Source organism: Pseudonaja textilis, chromosome 1 (genome assembly GCF_049901715.1).
Source record: "Pseudonaja textilis isolate UNSWEBS1 chromosome 1, rPseTex1.2, whole genome shotgun sequence".
Classification (NCBI taxonomy): Eukaryota; Metazoa; Chordata; class Lepidosauria; order Squamata; family Elapidae; genus Pseudonaja; species Pseudonaja textilis.
The window spans coordinates 169,960,497-169,981,134 of record NC_141990.1 but is presented as its reverse complement, the minus strand read 5'-3'; the positions used below and the strand labels follow the sequence as shown (position 1 = coordinate 169,981,134).

The 20,638-nt window shown below is 39.7% G+C and overlaps 1 protein-coding gene across 2 annotated transcripts in view; it reads left to right on the top strand.

Annotated features, from left to right (window-relative positions):
- CYP20A1 (cytochrome P450 family 20 subfamily A member 1) overlaps nucleotides 1–20,218 on the top strand; it is a 50,389-nt gene extending 30,171 nt beyond the window's left edge. Inside the window, exons 5-13 of one of the 2 annotated variants that reach the window (XM_087916372.1) lie at nucleotides 291–458; nucleotides 1,457–1,535; nucleotides 2,032–2,147; nucleotides 5,987–6,041; nucleotides 13,447–13,567; nucleotides 14,696–14,807; nucleotides 16,773–16,837; nucleotides 18,733–18,822; nucleotides 19,241–20,218. In XM_087916372.1, the coding sequence (XP_087772498.1) occupies nucleotides 291–458; nucleotides 1,457–1,535; nucleotides 2,032–2,147; nucleotides 5,987–6,041; nucleotides 13,447–13,520 (492 nt within the window). In that variant the 3' untranslated portion in view covers nucleotides 13,521–13,567; nucleotides 14,696–14,807; nucleotides 16,773–16,837; nucleotides 18,733–18,822; nucleotides 19,241–20,218. The remainder of the gene's footprint in view (nucleotides 1–290; nucleotides 459–1,456; nucleotides 1,536–2,031; nucleotides 2,148–5,986; nucleotides 6,042–13,446; nucleotides 13,568–14,695; nucleotides 14,808–16,772; nucleotides 16,838–18,732; nucleotides 18,823–19,240) is intronic. The other variant, XM_087916421.1, reaches the window with a different exon arrangement.
- The last annotated feature ends 420 nt before the right edge of the window (nucleotides 20,219–20,638 follow it).

The window sequence follows — 20,638 nt, the reverse complement described above, 5'->3', positions numbered from 1 at the left end:
CAGCTATGTCCAGTAAAATTACTAGAGGTCTGTAATTGCACAGATACTCTCTGCATGCCTTAAGAATCATTGCACCTTTCCCAAAGCACTACTAGATGGGAGACATTATAACAGTAGCTCAATGCTAAATGGGCATTATGAGTAAAGATGGATTTCATCAGAATAGTTGAAAAGGCATTGACCTGCTTTTCTGTTCAACAGGCCATGTAATAATATTTAATTTGTGTTTTTTGGTTTCATGGGAATGTGTAGGGATAAAGAGATTGACACATTTATTTCTTTTGTTTAAGCTGTCAGAAGAATTGTTAACAAAATGGCTAACTTTCCCCGAGTCTCAACATGTGCCCCTCAGTCAGCATATGTTAGGCTTTGCAATGAAGGCTGTTACACAGACAGCTATGGGCAGCAGGTTTGAAGATGACCAGGAAGTCATCCGATTTCGTAGGAACCATGATGTGGTAAGTCTGCAGAAAGAAGGGCAGGAATGTTTTCTTCAGTTCTATTTTCTACCACAAAGAGACAAATCACATAGCTGTACAAAGGCATTGATTCAGAGATATAGCTTTGCTAATCTCCTTCAGTTATTGAGAAGTTGATAACACTGCTTAGCTGACCTTGTCTGATCTTGAAAAATCTAAGCCGAATTGGACCTTGGAGGGAAACTACAAGGAAATTCCCAGGCTATAGACTAGGCTGAGAAATTTTTAAAAATGGAAAATCTACATTGTTGCCAAGAAAACCAACATGAAATGTACATGTGGTCACCAGAGGCTAAATTCACCTTAAGGGAAATGTAGATTTCAGTTCCTAAAATAGGCTTCGATAGCCTGACTTGTGGGCCGTGCTGCATACCTTGCTGGAATATCTGAATTAAGAACTTTTAAATAAGCATCCTTAATCCACTGAGTTGAGAGGTGTTTTCTTAAAGTCTGAACACACTGAGCAAACCAAGTGCAGATTTAAGTGTGAGTGAAAACAAAAACAAGTCTTCATCTAAAATGGTAGACAATATGCAATTTCTCTGCCTTCTTTCTGAATTAGCCTGCTCTGTATCAATGTTATCTTCTGTTTTATCTCAGACTTTAAATGTAATATTTACAGTAGTTACAATTAATATATTTAATTGTCCAATAGTATTGTGAAACTCATCTAAACTCTTTCTAAAAATTGGAATAAGTTCTGTACTATTTCATGTGTGAGGAAGTCCCTCTGTTTTTGTAATTAGCAGAGTAGACAGCCTATGTACCCATTATAACGCATTATAAGTACAGGTAGTCCTTGACATGATCACAATTGAACCCAAAATTTCTGTTGTTAAGTGAGACAGTTATTAATCACTTCCCTTTTAGCACCAGCCTTACCTTAGTACAGAAACCATATTTAATATTCTGGTAAGACTGAAATAAATACTTAATAATAAACTAAGAAAGATTATTATCATTTATTTCTATTTCAGATCTGGGCAGAAATTGGAAAGGGTTTCTTAGATGGTTCACTTGATAAAAGCACGACCAGAAAAAAGCAGTATGAAGATGGTGAGTTCTGTTTCCTACCTAGTTGACACATATTCCTGGCAAGGTGATCTAATTGAACATTTCTGCATAGCAACATGTTTTATTGAATGTATCAGAAATGCTACTGTTTTATCTAGCATGTATACAGACACACACACTATGAACATTATTTGTTCATCTATTTTCCAAATGCAGGATAGAGTAATAAATCAATCCCATCTATCCTTCCTTCAACACTCTGCAATACCCGTTTTTAGTATAAGTTTTCTGTAATTTCTGAAGGCTGATAGGTAACATTTCATTTCTCCATTCATACTTGCATGTGTATACAGACTTATATCTGTGGAACCAATGGATAGGGCTATGATGAAAATAAATGTATTCCAAATCATTTTTCATCCGCGAGGGAAGCAGTCTTCAGAAGCCAAAGACCGGCTGCCTGACATGACATGATATGTTTCTAGGGCATCCCACTGTGCTAGCTAGGAAATGACCTCATTATTCTTTGTGCTTAAAGCCCTGATGGAAATGGAGCAGGTCTTGAAGAAAGTCATAAAAGAACGACAAGGAAAGAACTTCAGCCGACACATCTTCATAGATTCTTTACTGCAGGGGAATCTGAGTGACAAGCAGGTATCTGCATCTTTGGTGTAATTAACTATTAATGGAGTTCTCTCAAGATCAGCTGCTAATTATGTATTGGTAGTGTTTGATTAATATAATAGCCTCCATTGTATCTCATTTGAATAGGGTTTTTTTCCTTGTGTATGGCTATTTTGGACCTTTAGGCTTGAAGCTTTTTAAAAAAAATAAAGTAATACGTTATGGTATGCACTTAACTACTAAGGTGACATGGATAGTTATTGTTAAAATGGGAGAAGCTGTTCTAATGTATCATTTTAGCTAATTCCAAAATGGCAGGAAATTCATTGTACCAGATCTAGGATTAGAGTGAATTTTTATTTTTGACAGGACAAGGCTGTGAACTAGGGAAATAACAATAGGGTGCAATGTTTATATATATAATATTATATTCTCATTCTCTCTCTGTCTCTCCGCCCTCCCTCCCTTCCTTCCCTCTCTCCGTGTGTGTGTGTGTGTGTGTGTGTGTGTGTGTGTGTCAATTGCATGAGTGGTCTACCAGCATACCAAATATCTGTTGCTTTTATATATGCTGCATTGCCTTGATGAAAACTACAGAGGTCCATATCTCTGTGGTGGTGAAGAGTGGAGCTATTGCCATTCACACACATACAGAAGGAAAGGCTGGATCAAATCATCTTTCTGAGAAATCCTGAATGTTGACACAGGAAGGAAGGTCTGCCTTCCTGCTTTAGTATGGCTGCTTAGCTGCCGCTACTTGTTTTCTAGGGAGATGGCATCTTTCCTCAACCTCAGTGTATCAGATAGATAATTCATTTATTTATTAACAAACATTCCACTATATTACGATAAATATTTTATCCATCATTTTAATCATATTTTCTAAAATTACTTCTATTTGTAATATAACAATCCCATCTTATGTACCTTTGCAGAATCCCTTTTACAATTAAGTTTTCACCCATTATCTCTAAACAGGCTTATACTTTCAATTCTTATACCTTTTCCCTGTTTCTCTATATCTTTGTTTCTGTCCTTTATAACTTCTTTTCCTTTCCTTCTTCCCCCTCTTCTTCTCCCTCCCCTTTTTACCCCTTATCTCTCTACTTCTAATTCTCTCTTCTGTAATCCCCTCTTCTGTTGCTTTCTAATATTATACTTATTTTTCAAACTATTCTTCTTTTTTTGGTTGTTTTTTCAAATCTTAAACTTTTCATTCTCTTCCCCCCTTTCCTTTCCCCCCCCCACATAAAATTACTTGATCATTAAAGATGGCTTCTTCTTTGTCCCCATCTTCTTGTTCTGCAAGCGTTTCTTGTTGTTTCTCATAGTTCCAGATCTCCATTTCTAAGAATTGAAATACGAAGCCAAAAGAACCTCTCCCTTCTTGTGCATCTTCTTTGTACTTTTTAAGTTCCATTTTCAGATCTTCTAAAAGAGATAGAAAATGCCATTTTAAACACTTTTAAACAACCACCTGATTGATTTTAGTCATTTAAATGCAATAAACAAAAATCCAAAGATCACCAAGTAATCCAAATAATCCAAAGCTGTTTCTTCTTGCTTCTTTTTTCCACTTTCTCTTCCTGGGGTTCTATTATTTTGTTGCCAAGTTTCACTTAAAATGTATCTTTTAGGAATCTTGTTGAAGTTTCACTGTAAATTCCTTTTAGTTCCAGGCAGTCTCCTCCATTTTCCAGATCCTGCCCATTTATTCTTTTTCTGTCCTTTCCTGCTTTGAAAAGCTTTTAAGTATCCAGAAATCTTTATTATCCCTTTGACATTTTATTTTCAGCTTAAATGCCTATTGATGTCAAAGTGGATTTTTTTTCAAGTCCTTGCTTAAGTCTCTTAGCTGTCAGTATAGGGAAGGGAAGAAAAAAAACCAAATCCTTTCCCTTCCCTCTCTCCTTCACTGCTTCAAAATCTTCTTTGGGAGCAATGTTATTTTTTTATAGTTTAAATTCCAGGGTACCTTATGTTGTTGCTTTTGTAGTTTAACCCAGTCAACTAAAACTTTCTCTTATCTTCCTCCTGCACATTCTTTTCCGGTCGAGTTCTTCTCTGAGGTGGCCATTTCTGACCACTGCTGCAACCGCCTTCAGAAAAAGGAGTAAAGCCAGCTGAGGAGGAGAGATGTGGCTCTCCTCAACCCTGCTGGCAGTCTCCCCCCTCTTCACCACCTCTACAGGGTGGCTTAGCCCTGAAACCAGCTGGCTCAGGGCGTTCTGGCAGTGAGCACAGATCGAAACCATGCACAATCGCAGTTTCGGTCTGTCGGCGAAGAAATTCAAACCGAAAGTCCGAATCTTTTTTTAAATTTTTTTTTTAATTTTTATTGGTTTTTAAGACGAACATAGACAAACAAAACATAAAAACATCAAGCCATCTTCCATATATATACATACAGTGTGCTGGTTGGTTTACAAATTGTTTTGTGCTTCCATTTCATAGTCTTCAATTACAATTACATTGTATATATTCTCATATTTTCGATCAAGTATTAAATACATTAATATCATTGTTAATCAGTCATTTGACTATACTTTTATTCATTCATGTTTCACGAAATAATCATGTTTTACTTAATATGTTTTATAACAGTTCATATTATCATCTCAAATCTATCCTACAATGATTTTGTAAATATAATAAGAAAAGAATACATCTTTATATTTTTATTATTTTCTAAGAATCTACATATTTCATTACCATGTTTTATTGTCTAACCATTGATAGAATAGATCCCAAATTTTATAAAATTGTTTATCCTCTTGTTCTCTGATTTCAAATGTCAATCTACTCATTTCAGCACATTCCAATATGAATCTTATTTTATTTTTATAGCTATTTCCTGACTGGCGTATGGAGGCATGTGACAAAAGAAATCAGCACCCCTCCTTTGGGTGATCATTCATATGATACACTATAACAGAATTAACTTTATTTTTTTAAAAACAAGGCTAGAAAATCATTTTAATTGGTAACATGTAAAGAAAAAGTGTAAAAATAGAGAGCTCTGAAAGCCACTCACAGCATCTCAAGCAAATCTCCAAAGTCAAAACTACATGCAAAAAGTGAAATTGGTCTATTAATTAGGAAATATAATCAATGAACATTTGAAAAAGGAAAATATAAATAAGAAAGGGTTATATCAGGCACCATAAAGCACCATGCATTCCAAAATAAAAGTAATTTTATGCAACATTTCCAGTTACTTAAGTTGCCGTTATTTCAGAGGCAAACTGAAGAGTACAACAAACTTTCCTATTTCTCCCTTAGTTCTTCCAAATTCTATTAGATTCTCCCCTTTAATCAAATGCTCATGAGCTTTATCTCCTTTTGTGTAGCCCTGGTACCTTGATTCTCGCTAGAAATTTTTAAAGGATAAAATATATTTTTTTCTACAGAAAAGGAAGGGGCAGGAAAACTTTTGTTAAGCATACTTATGCTGGTCTATACATGTAATAAAGATTTGATTGATTGGTCCTTTTGCTATGTGCGGTGTTTCTCAGGAGAATTTTGCTTGACACAGAGAAGATGTTTGATTTGAACAATCTTCATTATGTGCAGCTGGAGTTCTCTGAAAGCCAGTTGACTTCATAACAGGAAGCTTCTAAATGTACATGGTACTGACAGACTTTTCCATGTATATTTTTTGTTGGCAGAGGGAAGATACATTGTTAACGATTAATAATTTTCTTTCTTTTTGAAACTATTTCTTCTGGAGCAACAATTAATTTGGAATTCATTGCAGACATATCTGCTTTGACATATATAAAATGTTTTATTAAATTTTCAATATTAGGTTTGGTGCTCACTCTCATTGCCTTTTTTCCCTCCTTCATGAAATTCTTTTCATTTTCTAGATTTTGGAGGACACTATGATATTCTCTCTGGCAGGATCCATAATCACTGCAAAATGTAAGTATATAAAATAGCTTAGTGCAAATCATTGGGGGAGGAGGGAGTCCTAATGTTGTCACAGTGCTTGTTGTTACATAATACTATAGATAATTTGATTTAGTTTGTAAGCTGAGAGGCTCCAGGCCTTTATAATATTCAAGGTGTTTTCTTTCTTGGACATGAAAAGTTAAAATAGGGCAGGTGGAGGGAACTTGGGCTTATGCCTGAAATAGCAAAATAAATGATAAATATCTTGAAATTTTTTATTTCAATTTCTCATCATGTAAAGTAAATAAAATGGTAACTTTTAAAATGGTAAATCTTGACAAATTGGGATTGGGAGAAGCAAAATCTCAGTATCCCAGGATAAATAAAAATTTCATGATATAGGGAGAAAAGGTCTTTATCTCCTTTTGCTTGGCCATGAGGTGTGCTTGTCTGAATTATTTAGGTTATGTTAGAGGCAGATCTCAAAATAGCATTACATGATTTTCCTCATATTTTAAGGCAATTGCCTTCCCAGGTGATTATGATGTATTTTGAAATAACTCTATAACCTTTCTTTTGAAGAGACTGATACTTGAAGATAAAATGAAAATAATATACAGAAATTCCATGTAGCAGCCATGTCAGTATCCAAGATACCTTGGCAGATGCTCCCTAATACTAGACAATGTCCAGTCATTAATGAGGGAGAATATTTGTAGCTCAGACTTGAAATGGGGTCTTAGGTGCTCTTTAAGCTTGGGTTTTTTTTTGCAGATATTTCATTACCAAAACTAGGTAACACTAGTGCTAGTAGAACTATTTCAGAGCACAGGTGCCATTATATAGTCTCCCATTATGCTGACTTTCTAAAAAAGCTTATCAGGATCTGATGAACAAAGTGTCAGGTTCCAAGTAATGCAGTCATCACAAAATGAGCTCAGAGGCATTCTAATTCCTCAAAGAACTATTTTATTCTAATTACACATCTTGGCATGAACTGGTGGAAACCAGTACTGAAGATTTACCAGGCTTCCATGTCACTGTAATTAGAAGGTTCTCACTTTTCCAAAACAATAAGTCACATTGTCCAACCAGGATATAAAATAGTTTCCTAGCAACTTTCTCTGACTCAGCAGCAGTTGGAATGCAGCTGACTCATCGCCCAGCTATATTGTTCTGGCTGGAGCTTCATCTCTACCTCAGTTCTCCCCCCTCCATTTCTCCACCACCAAACTAAATTCTGGCTTGACAGGCTGCCCCCTCCCCCAACTGGAGGAACGTTCCTATAAGACATAAAGCATAAAGACTATCACTCATGCCACTAACCTCCCCTTTCCCCACCGGGAGATCCCTTCGGCTTCTGAGGGTACTTGTCATGGAATTTTTTTATCAACCTATATTTACCTTCCGGCTTTTAACCCAGGTTGCTTCAGATAGGGGGTATCCCTTCTAATGTATCACATATTCTAACTGGCCTTTCTGGACCTTCGAGTCCAGGATCCTTTTTATTTCATAGTGCGTTTGACTCTCAATCATCAACAGTTTGGGGGGAGTTTGATCCACTAGTCCAACTTGTGAACTTACCACCGGTTTCAACAGACTACTGTGGAATACCAGATGTATTTTCCCTAGTAACCAGGGAAGCTGAAGTTGTACTGTAACTGGCGTAATCACTTTAATTATAAGGAATGGCCTCATATATTTAGGACCAAGCTTTTTTGATGCCAATTTTAATTTCAGGTACTTTGTGGACAAGTACACCTTGTCCCCCACCCTAAATTCTGGTTGAGAAGCGCGGTGTTTGTCAGCCTGCTGTTAGCATTCCAGGGAACTTCCATTCCAATCAGTAACTCCAAGACAAGCATAATCTCAAAAGTATCTTTATTAGAATAGCACTTGGCACATCTGTGGAATTTCAAAACTAAAAGTTTCCTGGACTTCCCACAATGTCACAAACTACAAACCATCCCCTTTTCTCTCATCATCACATCACATGAACCAATCCCAAAGTAAGTTCCTTTTTGTTTCTGCGCCACAGTCTATGACCCAAAAGAATCCTATTTTGTCTACTTAGAGCTACTCAACAAAATCACCCCCCTTCCACTTTCTCAAGCTATGTGGCAGCAATGAATAAGGATCCCAAAGCTGACACCTGCTTTTTATAGGCCTCTGCTGCTTCACTCAGGGCCTGCTTGGTATTTCCACATGCTTTTTTCAATGACTCCATCCACTCTGTTAGCGACATGGAGGAGGGTGGCTCCCTAGGGAGCTCAGGCATGGGAACAAACTCTATGCCACTGGTCACCTGGAAAGGGGACAGACTGACAGTACTGTGCACTGCATTGTTATATACTACCTCAGCAAACGGCAACAACTCTGCCCAGTCTGATTGTTGATAATTTACATAACACCTTAAGTATTGCTCTACGATGGCATTAGCTCTCTCTGCGGCACCATTAGTACTCGGATGAAATGCTGAGCTAAGCCCCTGCAAGGACCCAATAGTCCTCATGAATTCCCTCCAGAATCTAGCGGTAAATTGATTCCCCCGATCAGAGATTACTCTACAGGGTAATGCAACCTATAGATATGCTTGATAAATAGGTTAGCCAGTTTCCGTGCAGACAGGAGTCCTGGGCAGGCCGCAAAGGGCCTGTTTGGAGAACAAGCCCACTATGGTCCAAAGGACAGTGTTTCCACCCCTCTGAGGGAGCTCAACAATAAAGTCCATAGCTATTTCTTCCCAGGGTCGCGATGGATTTGCCACTTGATAGAGCAAACCAGGAGGCTTTCCTGGCCTCGTTTTCATCATTGCACAAGTAGCACAGCTTTTTACATAGTCCTCCACATCTTTTTTCATTTTTGGCCACCAAAATTGTCTTCAAGTCAGGTGCAGGGTTTTTACGTAGCCAAAATGCCCCACTTGCTTAGAATCGTGGCTTTGCTTAAGAACCTGGAATCACAAACTGCTAGGCATATATAATTTTGATCCCTTCCAGCCCAGACCATCCTTCAGGGTTAGTATCCCCGGATTGTCCTTGTAACAACTGGACAGTTAGCAGCTTATCTTTTAGCCTTTGGGTTATCCCCCCACATCCAAGGTCCTTCTACGGGCTGCCTGGCCTCGGGTTAACACGATGCTGGCTGGGAAGGGGAAATTATTGGATGGATCACTTCTTCCCTCGTGCTGTGGTATTGCAGTTTGCGTGATAGGGCATCAGCTAAAATGTTTTTTCCCTCTGGGATATACTTTAGTTCAAAGTTGAATCATTTAAAATACTGCACCTAACGGACCTGCTTTGGAGAGTGTTTATGTGGAGTCTTCAGTGCCTCAAAGTTTTTGTGATCAGTCCATATTTCAAAAGGCACTGCATTGCCCTCCAGGAAGTGTCTCCAGGTCAGTAGGGCCCATCGGACTGCATATGCTTCCTTTTCCCATACGGCCCATCTCCACTCAGTCTCCATCAGTTTTTTGGAAGTGTATGCGCAAGGATGCAAGTTACCCTCTGCGTTCTTCTGGAAAAGGACTGCTGTGACAGCCACATCACTGGCATCAGCTTGGATCACAAAGGGCTGCTCCAAGTCTGGATGCTTGAGGATAGACTTAGAAAATAGTCTTTTCAACTGTTCAAAAGCCTTCTGGCATTCTAAAGTCCAACTTAAGGGTTGAGTTGGCTGTTGCAGGCCTTTCCCCATTTTCAATAGCTTGGCTTGGCAATCTCGGCAAAATTTGGGATGAACTGTCAAACTGTCTGCAAATGCCAACGGGTGCATGGAGCTTGCCAGTCCAGAACTGCCTTTACTTTCTCTGGATCCATCTCTATCCCCTCACTAGACACTTGGTAGCCCAGGTAGTCTAGTCTTTTTGAAACTTGCATTTTGACAGTTTCGCATACAGCTTGGCTGCTAGGAGTTTCTTTAACACTTGGCGCACTAACTTCACATGTTCTTCCAAGGTCTTGGAGAAAATAAGAATGTCATTCAGGTAAAAGAGGACCTCTTCGTATAGGTGCTCATGCAGCACCTCATTTATGAGTTGCATGAAGACAGCAGGAGCCCTTGCAACCCAAAAGGCATTACTCTGAACTGGAAGCTACCGTTTTCCACTTGTCACCTTTAATTCGCACTCTGTAGTATGCCTCTCATAAGCCCAGTTTAGTGAACACCTTCCCCTTGGCCAGGTGGGCCAACGTGTCCTTCATGAGCAGGAGGGGGCACACATACGGTGTTGATCCCCCTAAAATCCATGTATAGCCTCATCGACCTGTCCTTCTCTTTGAAGAGGACTGGGATGGCTACTTTGGATTTTGCAAGTTGGATGAATCTGTGAGCCAGGTTCTCATTGATGTACTTTCTAAACTCTTTCATCCTTAGGGGTCATGGAGTGCATCTTTGGTTTGGGTAAGTTAGCTCCTGGCACAAATTTGATGGCGCAGTCAGTGGGGTGATGGGGTGGCAACACACTGGCTTTGTCCTCACTGAACACCTCTGCTAAGTCCCAATACTCCCTAGGGATTTGTGGGTCACCTGGGACCGGTTGCGATGCCATCGTGGTGCTCTCGTTCTGGGCTTTGTTGGACTGGGGTTGGGTAGGACCCCCCCAATGTTCGGATGAGGGGGTTAGGCCCCACTGCTATCTTGAGCATGTGGTAACCACCCTGCCATGTGATAGGCAGGGTCCACTTGTCCAACTATGCCAACCCCAGGATGACCAGCACTTTCATCTTTGGTGCAATGATGAAGTGGAGCTTGTCTCTGTGCTGACCCATCTCCATCTTCACGGCTTCTGTAAGAAGTGATATTGGGAGGTCCCCAATTAGTGACCCATCCAAAACTTACGGGTTAAGTCATCTTTGTTCAGATGCCCAGTTTTAGGACAGTGGCCAGGCTGATCAGGCAGCAGGTACAACCCGTGTCAATAATTGCTTTTACTTCCCCCTGACCCCCAGTATTGGCACAGTGAAAGGGGAATGGACTCACTATAGGACCATCATCATCACTGTCGTAGGTCAGTAAGGTTTTGTCTTCCTCAGGAGGGAGGAGGCAGGTACTTCTACAGCTTGCAGGGCAAATCCTCCCCTTTTTCATCTCCCAGGCAGGGTCTCTTTTCCCCTCGTCGGACCACAAGTACCCGTTCTGGTGTGGGGCCATTGACAGTAGGCCCCAGCCGTCTCGTGGCATCCTTGGTTTGAGGGGAGAGGAATTCTTACAATTCTTCAGACTTATCTTTTGACTGTGGGTAGGTTCCTCGCAGTTCCGCCAGCTCTTCAGCTGACTGACAAGGAATCTCCCCCAAGGCTTCCCTGTCGGGTGCAGTGAGATACTTCCACCCTAATGGCTGCATCTTAGGCAGGGGCCCTAGTCACTTCTGCACTGAGCATGTAGATATTGGGACAGTCCTCTTACCCTCAGGACCCAACTCACCCAGGGACTGGTTGCTGAGGGCTCCAGAAACTCCCTCAGGTCCGACCAGGGCTCTGCGTCACTTCAGAAGCTGGGCTTGGCTCCGCGGTCAGGCGGTCAGCTATTCTGTGGGAAAGTCTTCCAATTGGGCTAGAACTCTGCCCTCGCCATCAGGCACCGTCTCTTCCTCCCTGGGCCTCGCCTTGGTCATCATTGGCTGCCCCGGATGTTGGTAATTGGCTCCGGGACCATCCACTAGCTGGGTGGGTGGTTCTTCTGGCCAATGGGGAATCCATCAGCCTGCTTGGGCCCACGGGGATGGCTTCGATCAGCTGCAAAATGTCCAGCACCGGTTAAGAGTATAATTGCTCTGGTGGCTACAGCGAGCAGGGGACAAGGATCCAGGGGCATATCCCCAGCCAGCCCCGGGTCATAGCTCCCACCAATCTGTCCTAGCCCTGATGACCAGGGCTGTTGATGGTCAGGAAAGCAGCTACCTCCCCCTACCATGTTGGGTTTGGCTTTGGGCTTTGACTGTCATGCTCCATCCTGCCAAGGTAGTTCAGGAAACGCCTCATGTAGCTATCATAGGCTGTGGGAAGGGTGGATTTGGGTAATCCAGGCTCACCCAGAGTGCTGCTTCCTTGGTGAGTGACATTCCTTGGTTCCTCCTGCCTCAGGCCCACCAAGGTTCCCGCCAATTCCCGGGACAATTCAGCCAGCTAGCTATCTTCCTCATCTCAGCTGGGGATTCTTTCGACTAGCCTCAGACCATTGAGTTCCGGTAACCCGTCTCTCGGTCGGTCGGTCTCCACCGCCACTCCGATCTGCCATCGAGTGCCAACAGGACCCCGATGCTCGCTCAGGGGTCCACTGTCGTCCCCGCTGATTCTACTTCCTCCCCTCCATTAATTAATCTTCCCTGAGTCTTCTGTCCCCCTGGAGTATCCAGGGAGCAGCTGGGGCTCAGGACCCCAGAATGTAGCCCCATTGGAGCAATGGTTTTAGAGTACTGGCTTAGTGTCAGATTCCAAGTAATGCAATCACCACAAAACAAACTCAGAGGCATTCTAATAACTATTTTATTCTAATTACACATCTTGGCATGAACTGGTGGAAGCCAGTACTGAAGATTTACCAGGCTTCCACATCACTATAATTAGAAGGTTCTCATTTTTCCAAAACAATAACTCACATTGTCCAACCAGGATATAAAATAATTTCCTGGCAACTTTCTCTGGCCAAGCAGCAGTTTGAAATGCAGCTGACTTCGCCCAGCTGTGTTGTTTTGGCTGGAGCTTCATCCGCCTCAGTTCTCCCCCGCTCCATTTCTCAAATATGTCAAATTGAATTCTTACGATTCCACCACCAAACTAAATTCAGAATTGACACAAAGCTGACACTTTCCAGTGAAACTTTTGCTTTTATTTAAGAAATATTAAGTGAAATAGAGCCTATCAAGTGGTGCCAAATGTGGTGTTGCCAGCACATGGAACATTTTGGTGGGAGTGAGCAGTTTGTGAGCCGTTTGTGATATAAAAGAGTTTGGAATGACTGAATGATGTGGGAGATAAAAGGATGGAGGATGGATGAATTTGCATGCTTGGATATATCTGAAATTATGAATTATAGGTCTTAACTCTAAACTCACTGACTAGTTTTAGTCAAGCCATTGTCTTTCAAGCCTCTTTATGTGGGGATATTTTAGAGAGCAAAGATAATGATGACTAAAATAATAACTATGGTACAAATTGTACACTTCACAAAAGGTTCTCTGATTGTTAAACTGTAGATTACGTCAAAAGTCTACTCAGCCTTTAAATAGTTTAATCACCTATGTTTGTTCATTTTCTCACAGGCCACCTAATACTTCTTTCTACATACTGCTTCATCTGGCCTGAGTTTTCTATTGAGTTACACAGTGGGGGTTGCTTTTTCCTAATTTCAGTACATGAACTGTGAATTGTATACATGTGTTGACCACCTAAAGACTTTTATTCTCTGATGCTTCTCTTTTTTCCCCTTTCTTTAGTGTGTACGTGGGTGGTCTATTTGTTAACTACCTCAAAAGAAGTTCAGCAAAAGCTTTACAAGGAGTTGGATTAGGTTCTTGGAAAGAGCCCTGTTACACATGTGAAAATTGAACAACTTAGGTGTGGGTCTTTTTTTATACTCATTTTTTTAGTGTCAGCAAATATCATGCTCCTGATCTCTTAACAAGATGTGAGAAGAGGATCCTTCTTGCTTATCAATTTATCACTTTTCAAAATCAATTTGAACCCTAGTATTGTAGTATATTGCTAATATGCTTAATTTAAGACAGAGTTTGCCATGTGAGCTAGCTGACCCATTCCAGTACATGGGTAATCCTCAATTTATGACCACAATTGAGCTCAAAATTTCTGTTATTAAGTGAGATATTTATTAAGATAGTTTTGCTCCATTTTATGACCTTTCTTGCCACAATTAAGTGAATCACTGCAGTTGATAAATTACTAGCCTGGCTGTTAAGTGAATTTGGCTTCTCCATTGACTTTGCTTGTCAGAAAGTTGCAAAAGGTGATCATATGACCTTGGGATACAGCAATAGTCATAAGTATGAACCAGTTGCTAAGCATATGAATTTTGATCGTATGATCATGGGGATGATGCAAAGGTTTTAACTATGAAAAGCTTGTCATAAGTCACTTTTTTCAGTGCCATTGTAACTTTGAACAGTCACTAAATGAATTGTTGTAAATCGAGGACTACCTGTATCTTATATCCTGTATCTAGTGAATGGGGCAATACTTAATGGGGTATTTGAGAGCAACAATAGGCAGAGCAGTGATGCAAAATGGGTGACACTAAGCCACATTTGTGAAAGACTGGAATTTTCTGAGCTATTTCCCCCCTTCCCCTAATTATGTAGTTAAAAGTATTTGAAAGGGGTGCTGAGATCTAAGTGATCCATGAATGGCACTGTACTTTGATTTAGAACAGAGATGGAAGAGAATTTGCTAGGGATGGGGAAGAAGTGCTTCAACCAACAAGTAACCATTTGAGCTTCAAGAAACAGAATAAAATTGGGAATATTAAATGGATAACTCCAGCCAAGTGGCATGTAATTCATCCAAGAACTGATTATTATAACACAAATTGTGCCATGACTGGATTAATGTTCATTAATCTGATTCTTGTTTGAATGCGGTCTCTGGAAGTTATAGGAATGTGTGTGTTTTAGGATTCTTTTTTTTTTCTTTTTTAATCAAATGAAAACCTTGGAAATGTTGTGCTTGCAGGTATTGCCGGCAGGTTTTGAATGAAACAGTGAGGACAGCAAAACTAACCCCAATTGCTGCCCGACTTCAGGAGCTGGAAGGCAGAGTTGATCAGCATCTGATTCCCAAGGAGGTAGGATTGGAAGCTGGTGCTCTGATCTTCAATTTCAGTGAAATTACCATTTTAATTGGGAGGCTTCCAAGAAAGAGAAAATATACAAAGACAGAATGTTACTTTGTTTTTAAAGAGAGGCACATTAGTGGCCATGTAAACCAGAACTCTGAATTCTTTTTTTCAGTGCGCTGATTCAAAAAACATTGATAAGACTGCCCATCTCAAGCAATGTGACTCTAGATCAGGGGTCTCCAACCTTAGCAACTTTAAGACTTGTGGACCTGGACCTCAACTTTCAGAATTCCTCAGCCAGCTTGCTGGCTGAGGAATTCTGGGAGTTGAGGTCCACAAGACTTAAAGTTGCTAAGGTTGGAGAGCCCTGATGTATAGCAAAAAAATCCAAACAAACAACAAACACTAAACACCCCAAATAACCATATAATATTAAAAAAACCTACCCAATATATAAAATGGCAACTAAACCCAATAATTAAACAACCAAAATGGGTCTATATTCAACTGAACTCAAATGTATTTTTGGTTTAATAAACCATTATATGATTGAGTGTTTTGTTAAGTCATTCAGGTGCTTTGTATGGTCTCTGTGTTTATAAACCTAATTTATCCAGGAAAGATTCAATTAAGCAAAGTTTTCCTTTTCCTCTAAATAGAATACCAATAACATTCTTAATTGAGAATAACTGGATCACGATCATGAGAACCAGTTCAATCTAGTGGCTAAGGCATCAGGCTTGAAAGCTGGACACTGTGAGTTTTAATCCTGCTTTAGCCATGAAATCCACCTGGGTGGCCTTGGACCAGTTACTCTCTCTCAGCCCAACCCACCTTACAGGGTTGTTATGGGCAAACAGGAAGAGGAAGACATGCTGGATATGTTCACTGCCTTGTATTATTTTCAAACATAATAAAGGCAGGATACAAATGAATAGATTTGGTTATACGTGAAGATGAAGGATTTATTCATAGCTGTTAAACTGACCAATTTAGTAAGAAAGCTATTAATAGTAAAATGTATAGTGCTCTGTGCTGAGTTACAGTAATGCAGTTGTATCATTAGAATGAGGGGAGATAGATGTTTTAGCTGTTCATAAAGTACTTGGGAGAGATGCTTGGGGAACAGAATAAATGCATGAAATCTTACTGAGGCTTGCTGTAATCACTTTCTTAATGTAAGAAAAGGAAAAATTGGTAGTGGTGACCAAGTCACTCTTGGGACCATAAAATGGTCCCTGAAAGAGCCACATTCATCCTGAAGTTTTTCATCCCAACAAATAAGAGGGAGGGAGATAGTACATGAATATTGCTGTTATATCTTTTGTTCCAAATTAGTAGGAGTTTTGATCAATAAAATATAAATAGTCCATCCTTGCTTGTGCCATTTCCAACAAAAATATAACCACTGTAATTGATCCGTTTATTGCCATATTTACTTGGACATCAGTTCCAGAATATCTTCACCATCCTTATAAATCAGATTATGACTTAATTTCTTTAGGTGAGATTATAAAGCATCAGACTTCAAGAAAAGTAGTGAAAGGAGCTGATTTCAAGCAAAGAGCTGGAAAAAAAACATTTGGTTTCTATCACTTCTGTCACTGTCTTTTTCCTCTTGTAAAATGCAACAATTGCTATAGATGATTACACACATACTCATTTGGAATTATGGTCCATCTTGTCTTGAAATGCTGTCATTGTGATACTGCTTTACGTAAAGCAAATTTCTCTTAGAGGGTCCGTGGTACTTGGCTGCTTTCACCTTTTTCTGTCCCTGATCTCTTCTTGTCTTCCAGATTGGATTAGTTTTGCATTAAGGATCTAAATCGAAGTTAAAACAAAGAAAATATATCTCTGTCATGTATTTATACAGCTATTTATGCACATAATAGACTACTAGTTTGTGCATGTAATGTGATAATGTTGTGCATGTCAGTGGGCTAATATGCTTTTTAAATTCTCTTACAGACTCTTGTCTTATATGCACTTGGTGTGGTCTTGCAGGACAACTCAGTTTGGCCATTGCCTTACAAGTATGGAACATAGAAAACTTAGATAATAATGTTTCTTAATGTAAATTCATTTTTCCCTGCTAAATTCTGTCTCTTGGTACTATATGAATAGTACCAAGAATAGAACTATATCATGACACATGGTTTCTGGGCTCCTCCATGTAAAATGTAGGTGTAGAATTTCATATTTGAAAACAGCAACAAAATGCATGTAAAGAAAACACCCAGCAGATAAAAAAGTAGAATTATCCAAATGCATTATTTTCTTAGCAAAAGATTTTAAGAGGTTCATGATTGTATGGTGCATTTGTCAATTTTAAAAAATATTGACATTGCAGTTTAAAGGATGGAGTGCACCAGTCAAAAGCTTTGCATCATTATTTCCAGATATGGCCACAGAACAATTTTGGCCTCAAAATTTGAATTCCAAATTTATTTATTCTATTCAAAATGTATTCTTCTGTTAAAAATTTGAATAGAATAAAACACTGTAATGCCTCCAAATGGCAATGTTTAATCTCATTCAGTCAAGTAGAGGCAGGACCGGGGAACTTAAATGAAGACATTGATTTTGAATCCAAGGGGATAATATGATAGAATTGATTGAAATAAAATTAACCAAACAGCTTAAAAAAAATAAATAAAAAATCTGGCTCTGGAAACTGAACCATTACTTTGGGGGGAAGCAGAAGAGCCACCTCCGAAAGGTTGCTGTCATTTCCAGTAACAGAATTCATTTATAACATCTTTCAATGGCAAATGTTAGTTCAAGGAAAACAAATAGTCCCAGCATCATTTTCTCTGGAATGAAAAGGTAGAGAGGCCGAGCCTCCTTGGAGAATGCTGAGTGTCAAATGTTCAAAAAATCAATTACTTTGCTTTTAATATGATGCTTGCAACTACTGGACTAAGTACCCTGGGTTTATCCTCTGCAAGGAATCTTGGATTTAGGCTTTGCAGCTAATGCTGGGTACTGCAGCATTTCTCACACTCTTTACAGGTGGGTGTAAAGTACAGAATTTCCTCTGACTTCAGGGAAGTTGTTTCTTGTCATGTATATCTCTCTGGGCATAACATTACTTCTTAATCACTGCTTGTACAAATGCATTCTTCATTCCACATCAAAGACATTTTGTTTGGGTTAGGAGATGAGTTCAGAAAGGTCTGATTTCCCCAAAAAAAAAAAAAAAGCTATATGAGCATCAGCCAGGCATCATCATTTCTGGACCCTTACAATCTAACTCTTTTTAAACTCTACTAATTAAAACAAATTAAGGGATACATCAAACAAAACAGCTTTTCCAGACTTTGCTATTTCCCTGCAGAATATGGTTGGCCTTTTAACATGATGAGGTATAGCCAACAGACAGCTGAAGGGTTGAAGAATAGAAAATTTATTGCCCAATGAAATATCAAGTTAATGAAAAACACACATGTGATACACTACAGATTTTAATAAATATTGTGGTGGGGGTGGGGTGGAGTTGTGTGAAAGTAAATAACCAGGCATCCTTTTGATTGCTTTTGTCCATCCTTTAATTATGAAAACCCTACTGTTAGTTTTAGGTGAGGCTGGATAATTGCTTGTTTTCCCCTCCTTCCCAACTGTGACTGTGAAACATGCTTTTCTTTCTAATGAATCATCTGCTGCTGAGCACACATTTGCTTGCAGGCCAGCTGGATTTAAAAAATGGAGGTGGCCTGGTGCAAGCACCAGAGAAAGAAGGGAAGAAAGGAGAAAGAGATAGCAGCTCTGTCTCTCACCAAATTGTGCCAAATCAGAAAATGTACATTGGGTGGATGCAGGTGGCCTTGGGTATTCTCTGCTGAAGAGCTTCCTAATTACCAATTCACATTTCTTGTAGCTCATTTCAAGGAGTGGGTGGCTTTTGATCTTTTTCTTTTCTTTTTGATAGATTTGATCCAGACAGATTCAGTGATGAAGCTGCTATAAAAAACTTCTCTCTCCTGGGTTTTTCAGGAAGTCAGGAATGCCCTGAACTGAGGTGAGAGAAAAGTAATCATATTTTTTTAAAGGAGGGGGGGGGATATACTCTAAATAGAGGGAAGAAAATCAATAGTCCCTTCTTCTTGTAGCTCTCTGAGATCTGTAAGAAGCCTCTTGATGTTCTTAGAAGATAGAAGATAGAATAATAGGGTTGGAAGGAATATTAAAGAGCTTCTAGAAAAACATTGAGAAGTTGTTGTGGCAGGAGGAAAATCTCCCAAATGAGTCTAAAACACCCATCCCTCCTTCCTTAGCCTCTCATTCCACACTGTCTGAAGGGTGGCTAATCTATCAGAGATTTTTTGGGAAGGATTCAGATGCCTACTGTAGCAAGAAGTGAGTTCCTTCTATGGGTATCTTTCTGTTTCTTTAACTATGAGTTCCAGTTATTTGCCTGATCTTTTTTTCATGGCTAGGTTTGCCTGTACAGTTGCTATGGTTCTTCTGAGCGTGATTGTGAGGAAACTCCACCTGCAGCCTGTAGAAGGCCAAGTCATTGACACGAAGTATGAGCTGGTTACCTCACCCAAGGAAGAAGCATGGATAACCATATCCAGGAGGAACAAAGGAGAGGAGTGAAATTGTTGCGGGAAAAGAACACTTTTGCACAACTGACCACTTCCAATGCTTCCTTTGAAACATCAATCATCATTGAGCATTCTTGGCTCAAAGTATTTCCCTCCTTTCCTAAAAATTTCCTTGGACCCTATAAACAAATCTGTAGGATTAATGGGAAAACTGGACCTTGTGAGCAGATTAATTTGCCCCTCACTTCCCATCAAGGGTGGGATCTGACAGGGTTAACTACCAGTTTGGTGATTTATGAGGTTCGGTGATTTACGATGTGCTTCCTTGCATGCTGCCGGCACGCGCCTGTAAATCGTCATCAGCACGCTGCGTGCAGAGAAGCAGCCTTTGAAAAAGCCCTTTTTTTCTGCTTTTTTAACTGCAGCTGTGCTTTGCACAGCAGCTGAAGTTGAAAAAAATCAGGAAATAAAGGTCAGGTAAGAACCCGGGTGGGCAAAAACATCAGCAGACATAGAACCGGTTCTATGTCTGCTGTTCTTCAGAGCTACCGATTCTACAGAGGTGGACAGAACCGGTAGAAACTCACCCCTGCTTCCCATTGACCAGAGCAGCAAGAAATCATATATTTTGACCTAGAAGTCCTCAGCCATAAAAACCAAGTGTAAGCAGTTACATTGTGGAAAGGCACTGTGCATTTGGATATAGGAGTTTTTAAAAATATATTTTTAAATGAAATACAACTCAAGTATGAGTTATAGCAGAGAGAAACTTAAAGATGAAACCTTGCTCTAAATTAAGATCCAATATGAGTAATGGGTTCATGCAATTCAATAAAAATGGTGGAAGCACACTTCCAATGAGAAACATTCTTGTGTCAATTGATTATTTCTCTTTCTATCAGGGCTTGGGTGGAAATGTTAGTCATAACCGCAACCCACTACAAATTATGGGAGCAGTTTATTAGCAATGTAACTTAATACATGTTCCATTGTTTTTAATGAGATGTAGTCACAGTTAATTTTGAGGCCAAGGTGATATTTGGCGTGGGGACTGGGGAGAAAATTGGTATTGGTCATTTTGGACTCTCTTAGCAGAGAATAATGCATCTCTTTTTTAAAAAACCTGGGCTTCCTTGTCTTGAGAGATGGGAAAGATGGCATGCTATATTTTTTGTTCTTTCCTTTGCTACATAATTGAAGAATTGCCAGTGCATTATGTTTTTTTAGTAACAGTTTTAATCTAAATGTAAAGCAGTCTTTATGTGTAATTAACCTATTTGTCAGTTG